General features: G+C 30.9%; 2 protein-coding genes across 3 annotated transcripts; one reads left to right on the top strand and one right to left on the bottom strand.

The window, feature by feature from the left end:
• Positions 1-3,758: 3,758 nt before the first annotated feature.
• On the bottom strand, positions 3,759-11,647 carry LOC119674752 (ATP-dependent RNA helicase p62-like). Of its 2 annotated transcripts, none has more exons than XM_038085911.1 (4): positions 11,526-11,647; positions 6,441-6,556; positions 5,480-6,255; positions 3,759-5,417 (listed from the first exon to the last, which is right to left on the bottom strand). In XM_038085911.1, exons 2-4 carry the CDS (start codon positions 6,547-6,549, stop codon positions 3,990-3,992), a joined length of 2,313 nt encoding a protein of 770 aa, XP_037941839.1. In that variant the 5' UTR covers positions 6,550-6,556; positions 11,526-11,647; the 3' UTR covers positions 3,759-3,989. The 2 variants fall into 2 exon arrangements, with proteins under 2 accessions (XP_037941839.1, XP_037941846.1); XM_038085918.1 differs by lacking the exon at positions 11,526-11,647 and adding an exon at positions 6,693-6,788.
• On the top strand, positions 9,193-9,952 carry LOC119674768 (EEF1A lysine methyltransferase 2). Its single transcript, XM_038085928.1, has one exon. It carries the CDS (start codon positions 9,294-9,296, stop codon positions 9,945-9,947), a length of 654 nt encoding a protein of 217 aa, XP_037941856.1. The 5' UTR covers positions 9,193-9,293; the 3' UTR covers positions 9,948-9,952.
• Positions 11,648-11,761: the final 114 nt, after the last annotated feature.

Here is an 11,761-nt window from a genome sequence, read left to right as displayed (position 1 = left end):
TGGTCACCAATGTAGTGGTTTTTTATGTTGGGGTTTATTTCGAATTGAACACTCCGTATTGGTAATGGATAAGTTAATTTAACACTCCGTATTGGTAATGGATAAGTTTATTTATTTCTTATACTTAGTTATTATAAAATATTCTTAAAGTTAAGATTTGTGTTTTTACGTTTTATTCACGTGCTGCTTTGTCTTTATCCAAACTACTACTGGCGGGAACTGCGGCTATTGTTGTCTCCTTTGTGCCTTGTTGACAGTTCTTTTTATTATATTTTTTGGTGCTGCCACATGGTCTTAGGGCTTCAGGAAACTTTGTTTAAGTCGATTCAAACTATTTCAATAAATCTTTGTCCTTTTAAGATAATTGTGGTTCTTTACTTGTTAAGCTGTACTTCTTCAAGGTGTAGGCTTCTGCTGTCATAACTAAGGTAATACAGTTTTTACTTTTAAAATCATTCTAGCTACTGTAAATCAACTTTTAAACTATTTAAACTATTTGAAAGTTTAAATATATATTTTAAATCACACATTTTGTGGTTGATCTGTCACAATTGAGCACTAATACAAGACAGCAACATAGAGATCAACATATACTGAATGCTCCTATTAATACTTCATATAAAGAAAATTTATATACATTTTTTAAACAATTCCAAAGAAATTCTGTTTTTACCGTTGGGTCACTGATACAGAATAGTCTTAATTGATTCTTCTTGAAAGAAAATTTCTAAACACTCTCAAAGTAATATATTTAAGCAGTTTTTCCGTTGGGTTATTTAAGCAATACATATTTGTCTGCTTAAGTTGTCTTTGAAGAAGGAAAATTTATAAATAATTTAAAAGTAAAATTTTAATCATTTATTTCCGTTGGGTTACTTAAACAAATTATTTTGTCCACGTAATTTATTCCTTTTTAATAAACTTTAGTGACCACTTCCAAAACTAAAACTTTCATGGAATTTTTCTGCTAAATCACTTTAACAGAATTGAAATCAGAATTATCAAAAAACAAAAATAAAGAAAAATTATCAATGCGATATTTTTAAGCAGTTTTTGCTGTTGGGTTATCTAAATACTATAGATGTATCTTTTTAATTGATTTATCGTTAAAAAAATTGATTATCACTTTCACAGCAAAACTTTGAATTAGTTTTTTCCACAAGATTTAAGAAACAGATTATCTTGTCTACTTAATTGATATTTGTAGAAAATATAGTAAACACTGCAAAAATAAAATATTATGCAGTTTTTCCCGTTGGGCCACTCAATCGCTTATTTATGTGCTGCCAAAGGAAACTTGTTGACAATATTCCCATTACTTTAACAGAATATTTTTGTGTATAAAAAATATTTCCAAAGTTACATCAAAGGAGTTTAAAGATAAATTAACATTGTATATTTGTATATATAATTGAGTCTTCAGAAAAAAATGGTAAATATATCCAAAGTACAATTTTTATGCAGCTTTTCCCGTTGGGGTACCTTGGCTAAATAGTTTAAAAAAGAACTATTTACTTAATTATTTATATGTAGGTACATAAAACTCTTTCGAATCAGCTTCTTTGAAGGGAAAACGGAAAAAATAGGAAATTACAATATTGGACTTAATGAACACACACGGCAAACCTATTTCTAATATAAAAACCAGTATAGTTCATTTTATCTACATATGTATGTACATATATTAAAATTAAATAAAAGTTTGTTATGGTGTTATAAGGTGATCCCGAAGTGCACGCGTGAATTTAGATGCTTTAACTGGAAACCTTCCTATGTATGAAACTGAAGAGACTAGATGTTTATCCAATGCTGAATAACGATTGGTTCTTTTAAAACAAATAAAAGTTTTAACAATGAAACTTAATAAAGAAACTGAAAATATATCGACAAATCTTGATTGTATTAAAGTTAAAGACGAGTACTTAGAGGAGTTTATAGATCAATAAAGTTTTAATAAATGTTTTTCTTTTCTTGAAAACAAATTTGAATACTATTTTTTTTTTTTTTGGATTTTTATAAAAATGGTTTCTTTTTCTTTAGCTTTACCTCCTGCTGAGTTTGTATTTCTGACACTATTTTTCTCTCTGTTACACTCCACATCTCTACCGCACTCTATATCTCTCTCCCACATCCTATATTACTCTTCCACATCTTTGCATCTCTTTATCACACTGCATTTCTCCCCCATACTCTAGATTTCTCTTTTACATTCTATATATATTTCCTTTAATCTGCATCTCTGTACCACACTCTGCATATCTCTCCCATATTCTACATCTCTCTCACACTCTACATCTCTCCTACATTCTATATATAACTCCATAATCTGCATATCTCTAACACACTATGCTTTTCTCTCCCATACTCTACATCTCCCTTTCAAACTCTACACCTCTCTCCCATACCTTACATTTATCTCCCATATTCCACATCTCTCTCTTTCTCACTTTATTTTTTTTTCTCACTTTACATTTTTTCCTATCTCTTTCGCCCTTTATATATCTCTCTCCAGTTCAATTTAAATACTATCGTTTACATCGCTACCATTTTAATTATGAATTTTTTATTCCACTCAATCGTTTAATGTGGTTAAATAGGTTTATATATAACTCTACTTACGATTCAGATTTAAAAAAAGGCAAATTGTTGAGTCGTAGGATGTGAACCTTCACTAGTCCACGAGAAGACTTTCCGAATAAATTGTGATATTCTGTCTGGGACAGTGAATAATATTTGATCGTCTGCTCATATCCTTTTAATAATTTTATAATAAATTATTTTTATCCAATACTATTAGCTTTGTTTAAAATAATGGCCCGCCTTAAATACAGCATCTCAGGCAAACTAAAGTGTCCGATTTAAGTCTGTGATTGATGACTTTGAACCCGACAAATTTTAATTCGCCAATAGATTGAGCTATTAACTAAGTTGTAGAAAAAAAAAAAGAAAATGCTTAATAAGTTCCACCACAAAATATCCCAAAGAACCAGTTAACTCATTCATGTTCATGTTGAGTCTTTTCCGAGTTAGTACATCTGGACACTTTACTCTTTGATAGCTGGGATGGTTTCTGCAGAGTCATACCCTTTTCACTGACTAATTTATGTATTCCTTAAAAGCTTCGTGATTCGTGATGAATGATCTAAGATCTGCGTACCGCTCTGTGGGGCTAGAGATTATTCTGAGATTAGATAGTGCTAAGAGGGGGCAGCCTGTCGGTTTTTGCGAATAACTTCGAGGCTCCGTCCCTTATGTATTTTTTGACCTGGTCTATTCTAAGGTCTCTTAGCATGTCATTTGTGCGGATGTATCAAGGCACTTTGAATAGTCTTCGGAGAGCCAGAATTTGAGCAACTTGCAGCTTCTGGATAGTAGAGTTGGCAGCTTTACTATATGCGACACACTCGTAGAGTAGTGCTGCTCTGATTATCTGGCTGTAGATCAGTTTTCTGTTCTTCGCACTAAGGTTATTGTGTTGAAAATTGGTTGTGAGCAGTGCAGTGTTTCTGCGCCACAACTTCTCGTTGGACTGTATTGTTTTAAAAAGTGAATTATGAATTTTTCTTAAGCGCTATTTGCCATCCTTGTTTTTAATATAAAAGACAAAAAACTTTTCTTTTTAATTTATTCTGTATTCTATTCTATACAGTTTATAGTTATTTTAAATAAAGATTTAAAAAAAAAATACGTTTCAAATTTAAAATTAAATTAAAAAATTTGTTAACAAAAGTAAAAATTCAATGAATATCTTTGGGTTATAATTATAAATATAGGCGTAAAACTTAATTAAATTCAAAATTAGCCCTGTAATTCTAATATTTCTAGAAATGTTTATCTTAAATTAGGAGAATATAAATTTACATAAAAAATTATGTAGACAAATTCTTACTTAAAGCAAAAAATTAATTATACTTTTTTATTTCCGAAATCGGAAAATGTGTTTGGCTAACCTATTTGCCAGATTGCAAATTTCAAACTAATGTCTGCAGCTAATGTCTTGAGTTGAAATTACGAGATCGTAGTGCTGCAGCATCAAAGCCACTACCATTTGAGTAGTTGTTAGCACCATGGATATTACCACCATAATTAACACCAGAATAGCTATGACCAGCATAACTATCACCGCCAAAATTACTGCTATCGAAGTTGCCGCCGTAGTTTCCATTGTTGCTAGATTGTTGATAATTATTTCCACCACGACCAGACATACCAGACGATGATAGGAAGTCATTGCCACTCCGACCAGACATACTCATCGATGATGGGTAGTTACTGCCACCACGAACAGACATACTCATCGATGATTGGTAATCACTACCACCACGACCAGACATTCCCGACATTGGCTGAAAATCATCGTCACCACGTCCAGACATACCAATAGATGATTGATAATTATTTCCACCACGACCGGACATACCAAACGGTAATGGATAATCGCCACCGTCGCGACCAGACATTCCCATGGATGATGGGTAGTCATTACCACCGCGACCAGAATTCATACGAGTGGATGATTGGTAATCACCATTACTGTGACCCGATATACGAGTAGATGAGGGGTAATCACCATTGCTATGACTGGGCATACGAATGGATGAGGGGTAATCACTATTACTGCGACTCGGCATACCAATAGATGATATGAAGTCATTACGACCGCGTCTGGGCATATCAAACGATGGTGAATAATTGTTCTCACCACGACTAGCCACTATACCACCATTATATGCATTATTTGAGTTTCCCTTGATATTATTTGCACTCATAATTTTTTCAAATATATCATTACCAAGTCCAATCCGTTCACCACGGTTGCCACGATCAGCACGATTTCGAGACTTGCCGCCCTTGCCACCATCACCAGCATCTTCACCATGAAGAGCCAAGTGTTCCAAATCTGGATTCACCGGTTGATTGGCTTCACGCAATACATCGATCAAACCACTTGCACATTTCGCATTCTTACGGGTAAAAAATGCATACGACGTACCAGTGCAGTGTTTTCGACCAGTTCGACCAATGCGATGTATATAGTCCTCTGCCGATTGCGGAAAATCAAAATTTATAACATGATTAATGCCATCAACATCCAAACCCCGTGCAGCTACATCTGTTGCAACTAATATATTTGATCGGCCGCAACGAAAATCACCTAATACCTTATCGCGGTCCACTTGGGATTTATCGCCATGTATGGCGCCAACATGAACCCCAAAACCGTTAATAAAACGTGCTAATTCGTCCACCTTTTTCTTGGTTGAAACAAAGATAATTATTTTACCAGGAGCGTGTGCTTGATCATATATATGTGAGAGCAGTTCTTTTAACTTAACACCCTTATCCGATTCATCACACACGTCTACTAACTGGCGAATATTGTGATTAGCAGCGAGCTCAAGCGAACCAATATTTATCTGTAAATAATATTTTTTATAATAAAATATTTAATTACATACTATAATTAATAATTACTCACTTGGATATAGTCGCCAAGAAAATCTTCAGCAAGTTGGCGCACTTCTTTTGGCCAAGTAGCACTCCACATCAAAATTTGACGATCTGGGCGTATTTGACCCAAAATTTTACGAATTTGTGGCTCAAAACCCATATCTAACATACGATCAGCTTCATCTAATACCAAATAAGTGCAGCGACGCAAATTTGTGTTACCGCTGGCAAGAAAATCAATAAGGCGACCAGGTGTGGCAATGACTATTTGAACACCTCGTTCCAAATCATTTGCCTGTTTTCCTTTCGGTGCGCCACCAAAAATACATGTGTTGCGAACAAATGAATTGGAGCCAAAATCAGTAGCTACCGTTTGAATTTGCTGCGCCAGTTCGCGAGTTGGTGCCAAGACCAAGGCTATTGGTCCTTCACCGGGCTGTAACGGTGTTTGATTATTGATATGAACAATAGCCGGTAATATAAAAGCCAATGTTTTCCCCGAACCAGTCATAGCGATTCCAACTAAATTGGAACCACTCATAGCAATCGGCCACGCTTGTGCTTGTATAGGAGTAGGTTCGGTATATCTTTGCCGACGAATTTCATTCATACAGTAATCTGGAAAACAAGCTTCATCGAAGAACGGTATTGGATTAGGAGCTAAACCACGTACAGTTATTTGGTTGGCGGCGCGATATTCTTCAACGGCGTTAGCTGAACGACTACGCGTACGAGGGTGCTCCTCATAAAAGTTTTTCTCGAACGGTGGAAGCTTCATGTCTAACCAATTTATTGTACGCAAATCTAAGTAAATAAATACAATGTTAAAATCAATTAAATCTGACTGATAAATGCATGTAATTTTTAATTCTTAAATTCCACTATTATTTAGAATATAAATTCAGCAAATAAAAATAAATTATTTGATCCAATAATTCAATACAAATTAAAATGGAATTTAGCTTCATCTAAATTTTGTTAGGACTTACTTGAGAAACTTCCTTTAGTGCGGTTCTTTTTGCCACCTTTACTTATACGACCAAGACGAACGCTTTCGCGCGCCTTTCCTTTAGACTTTCGTGGAGACATATTATTCATAAGATGTCTGCAAATTAACAAAAAAATTTATTTTTGGTAAACGCACAAAAAAATTATACAGCGAAATATAGTTGACATTAACACTTATGCGTTATTGACATATTTTCTATTTATATGTTGCACAATATATTAGTTTTACTAACCTGTACTACGGTACGTATTAACTTATTGTTTTTTTGGATTAATAACATAAATATTAAAACATTAAGCGGTTTTAAAAATTTGTATACAAATCCTTATCGAAGCCGAAATACATCAGAAATTTTTATATGTTTGACATACGGTAGAAAATGTTTCGGAAATAGGGAAATTTTTAGAGTTGCCATTTCGATTTGTTTAAAAAATATGATATGTAATCAACTTATAACTGTTATCATTCGCGTTTTAAAATCAAACTTTAAACATAATAATTACGGACGTGTGCTATTTAGGTTAAGTTGAGTTCTAAATGAGGGAAATTCTAAGTTGTGCCGATAATGTAGTGATGTGTCGATAGGTGCTGATAAATGGCAAAATGTGTGCAGTGCAAAAAATCTCAAGAAAAGTCCCATTTGGTTTAGCATCAACTTAGCTAACTCGCACACGTCCTAAATTTGCTTTATATTATATTCATCAAATATAACACTTATATTTTGCTTTTTATTATAAAACGCACAAATAACTATTATTTTTGCCTTAAAAATATAAAAATCAGGAATAACTTATTCTTGAAAATAATATATAATTCACACCGCCCTCCCGAATATTTTTTAAAACGAAGCTAAAAAATACATTTTTCATTCAATGTTCTTGTTTTGTAATGTCATACAAAATGTATTTTTAATACATGTACACTGAATATCAATAAATCAACTCATTTAAAGCGAAAAATATCGAATGCAACCCTTAAAAATAAACATTTCGCAAGTGAAACTACCAAAATTGGAAATGTATGTTGTGTTTTATATGTAAAATATATGTAAACAAACAGGTAAGCTGTAAACAAAGGCACTGAGGAAATAAGTGTTTAATGAAATATTTAATATATCATATATACTTTTAATTTTTTTGTGTGATATATTATTAAATTTAACCACGGTAATGTTCAGTAATGTTTAAGCATTGAATGAGTACCTAAATGAAATTCTGTGAACATGCTTTAATGAAGTAAATCAATTATAATAAAATATAAAATTTAAATATATAATATATATATAAAAAATATTGAGGATAAAGCATTTTATGTCGAGTAATGTCGACTCATTTTTACTCGAGTAATTGTCCAATGTTTTGTTGTTTATCTTCCTAATTTGAACTCATCATCCATAAACTTTTACAAGGCTCTACTAACAAAAATAATAAAAAGCTAAATTAGATGAGAGAAATGAAATAAAGAAAAAACATTGTAGCACACAATAATATGGCGTTTACATTGGCCAAAAATGGCTCATTTTGAATGAGCCATTTGAAAGTGTTTACATTTGTTCTATTTCATTTGATCTCATTTCAACAGCTGATTTTTCAACTTGCATGTTGATTTGATTTTTGGCCTGTGCCAAAAAAATGTTGCATGAAGGTTAAATATGCCATCAAACCTTACATTAGAAACTTAAAACATATTTTTAACTTCGATTAATTACTTTTTGGGAAGTAAAAGTTCTAAAAAGCAGTGCATCGTTTTCAAGAAAATGCAACCACCAAACATTTGTTTACCTTTTTTTGTAAATATGTTAAAAACAGCTTTTTCAAACTGTCAAAATGCCATGAAGAGCTTTCATTTAGGGTATGTTCAATGGATTCCTTTGCATTTGGAACGTATGTGGAATGCATTCGAACGTCATACAGAATGTGAGAAAATTGCTCATTTTTGTGCTTGAAATTTTATATGCAAGAATGAGCCATTCGATACTCATTTTCGATTTTTGACCAAAATGAGCCATTTTCGGCCAATGTAAACGCCGTATAAGTTTGATAAATTCTTTAGTATTCGGTGGAAAACAGCTGTTTCACAAAATTAAAATTGAACTTGAAATGCTCAAAAAGAATCACAAATTATATCATGTAAACAGAAATTAAAAACTTAATGTATATAAAATATAATATGTAATATATATTATTTTTATTTCTTATTTGTATTTATATATTTTTTTATTTAGCACAAAGCAAATAAGAGATTTCATATTATATATATGTTCTTATGTATCTTCACGGCCGTGTGCGTGTAAACTGAGGTAAATAGTAAATTATGTCGGTATGGCAGCGACTGTTGGTATTTACAAGAATTTCGAGTAATGTAAATTAGATAAAAATTAGGTAAATTGTTACCATTGTGAAAATTTTATAAGATGTTTAGTAAATAAATTTGAAAACTTTTAACCAAAAATAATAAATAAGTGCAATAACTAATTATTTACATAAATGCAGTGCAAAAAATCCCTAGGAATCTTCTATTTATTTTACATAAATTTACTCGAACTCGAACACGGCCTATAAATTAAAATTTTCTTCATAGAAAAACTTTGCATGCTATGTATAAATCCAATTTCTAATAAAAATTTTACATGGCAACACTGTTTTCAAACTCATATGTGTTTGGCAGAAGCGAAACGTCAAAATTTAGTCGGCACGATTTTATTTGTTGATTTATTTTGACTTCAGTTATTTTTTCTGTTAATTATTGCTATAAATTATTTTAGTAAATCATTAAAAATTTTATAGATCTTATAATTTGTTACTTTATATTTACCTAAAATCGTTACAACAAGATGTCTATAGAAGAATTGGATAGCTCTGAACTGGGTACAATGGAATATTGGGAAACCAGCTATAGTCGCGAAATCTATAATTACAACAGAAATGGAGATGTTGGTGAAATATGGTTTGATGAGGACTCACAAAATCGTATAATTACTTGGATATTAAAGCAAGATTCAATAGAAGAAGACGATCGCATAATTGATTTGGGTTGTGGCAACGGCATGCTACTTATAGAACTAGCACAAGAAGGTTATAACAACTTATTGGGAGTAGATTACTCCCCAAAAGCTGTTCAATTAGCCAATAGTATAAAAAATGACAGAAAATTAAATATACAATATGCAGTAGCCGATCTGACAAATCTAGAAGAAATGAAAAAACTTGGTATATTTAAAATTGTCCATGATAAAGGTACTTACGATGCGATAAGTTTGTGTCCTGATAACTCAAAGCAGAAACGAGATTTATATATAAATTCTGTGCTAAATATTATGGATGAGAAGAGTTTATTTATAATTACATCGTGTAATTGGACTGAAGACGAATTAATTTTAAGTTTTGTTGATAAATTTCTCAAAAAATGTACAATACCAACACCGTCATTTAAATTTGGCGGGAAAGTTGGCAACGTTGTTACATCAATGGTTTTTACAAAAAAATAAATAATATATTTTATATAAAACTGCATTCTGTTTTAAATGTGTGTTCATTCTTTGGTATTGTACTAAAGGTTGAAGGTTATGTATTTTTTTAAAGCATATGTTGTAAAATAGAAAATTCACCAAACCCTTTTTTTAATGATATCAGTGCCACAGTTATAAACATTAATCTTAAAATGGGTTTTTTATATATTTTTATCTGGCTGTAAGTCCCTTCTTGTTAAATAATTAAACGTTTAATATTTTTTATCATACTCTATATTTCGACTCTCCTTGAGAGTCATCACCAGGATTACGATACGTCATCCTCTTTGTTCTAAAAAAAAATATTAAACGTTTAATTATTAACAAAAAGAGATCTATAGCCAGATTAAAAATATAAAAAATCCTTGTAATAAACAGGTAGAAAAATAAATTTAAAACATTTTGTATTAATCTTAAGGACTATAATATCGTGTTAGCGCAGTGCGACAGATAGATTTGCTAGTGGAAGTTAGTTTGGTTGGAAAAGGTTACTGGACGCGGTAAAAGACGATACACACATATTAAAATCAATTAAATAATTACAAACAAAATTTAATAATATATAGCCATATTTTTGAGAGTCCTTATAACATGTGTAGATATAAGAATTACAGATCTAAATAAGTCTTGTGACTATATATTATAGTCGTTCACCAAAATAGAAACTTTGAAATGGTCTTAATATTAGTTACTTTTAATGGAGCGCTATTTATAAAAAAAAAAGTCTCAACTGTATAATTAAATAAAAAGTATTAAGTTCTTGCTTTAAAACTACTGTAAAAATTTCTTTACGTTAAAATATATTTATTTAATATGATAATAATTTGTTACCGGGTTAATTGGTCAAATTTTAATATAAATAAAAAGACACTAATTTATTATTTATACTTTTTCAAAAAATGCGGTTTCATATATTTATTTCGATTTATTTGCGAACTATCTTCGATAGTCATCTTCAGGGGAACCTTACACAAAATATAGGATGTTCACATCTTTTATAGGGCGGATTAATGACAAGAAATCATACATATATAGCAATAATAAGATGACTGACACAAAGAAAAAACAACAATAATTGTTTTTTTGTTGTTTTTCCTCTGTTGTCATCCTTATTAGTTGTATTTCTGTATGATTTTTCTTTCCAATCCGCTAAATAAATCGAGAACGATCCTGATGATGTTGTTTTTAGTTTTCCCGTTGACAGATGACTATCGAAGATAGCTCGAAATAATCCGGAAATGAAATATAAACGTATTTTTAATAATTAAATATAAATAGTTGTACTTCTATTCTAGTGATTAAAATTTGACCAATTAGCCCGGTAACAAATTATTATAATAATAATTTTTGGTCATAAATATAAGTATTTATTTAATATGTATTTAATTCTCTAGCACATAATTTCAGTGATAATAAAAGTTTTTATCTTATATATGTGTATAATATATAATACATGCACTACTATATTTGAATCGAACGCATTTCGGCAAGACTCAAGTTCCTCTTACGGCTATTTGTCAGTCATTTTTGCTTATATATGATTCAAAATATACTTACTTTGAATTATTATCAGTTCGCACTACAACGTTTAAGAAGTATTTTTGCAATCGAACTCAAATATTATAATGGCTTTCAATGTGTTTAAACTTCGTTATCAATTTTTTTCAATGTAACTTTAAATTTGAAGATTTATTTTTTTCCTGACACAAGTAATTGTTTTATGATTTTAAATCAATAATTCAGCATATAAAATTTTTATTTACTTGACATTAATTTCATATGATACACAAATT

This window comes from Teleopsis dalmanni, chromosome 1 (assembly GCF_002237135.1).
Source record: "Teleopsis dalmanni isolate 2A chromosome 1, ASM223713v2, whole genome shotgun sequence".
Taxonomy (NCBI): Eukaryota; Metazoa; Arthropoda; class Insecta; order Diptera; family Diopsidae; genus Teleopsis; species Teleopsis dalmanni.
Note: the sequence above shows the minus strand (reverse complement) of the source record. Positions and strands in the feature narration are given on the sequence as shown.

Bases quoted from the DNA above. Each gene is read 5' to 3' on its own strand.
- LOC119674752 (XM_038085911.1), bottom strand. From the start codon at position 6,549: ATGAATAATATGTCTCCACGAAAGTCTAAAGGAAAGGCGCGCGAAAGC. The intron at 6,256-6,440 runs GTAAGTCCTAAC...TTATTTACTTAG, and splicing joins CACTAAAGGAAGTTTCTCAA to ATTTGCGTACAATAAATTGG. The intron at 5,418-5,479 runs GTGAGTAATTAT...TATTATTTACAG, and splicing joins TTCTTGGCGACTATATCCAA to ATAAATATTGGTTCGCTTGA.
- LOC119674768 (XM_038085928.1), top strand. From the start codon at position 9,294: ATGTCTATAGAAGAATTGGATAGCTCTGAACTGGGTACAATGGAATAT.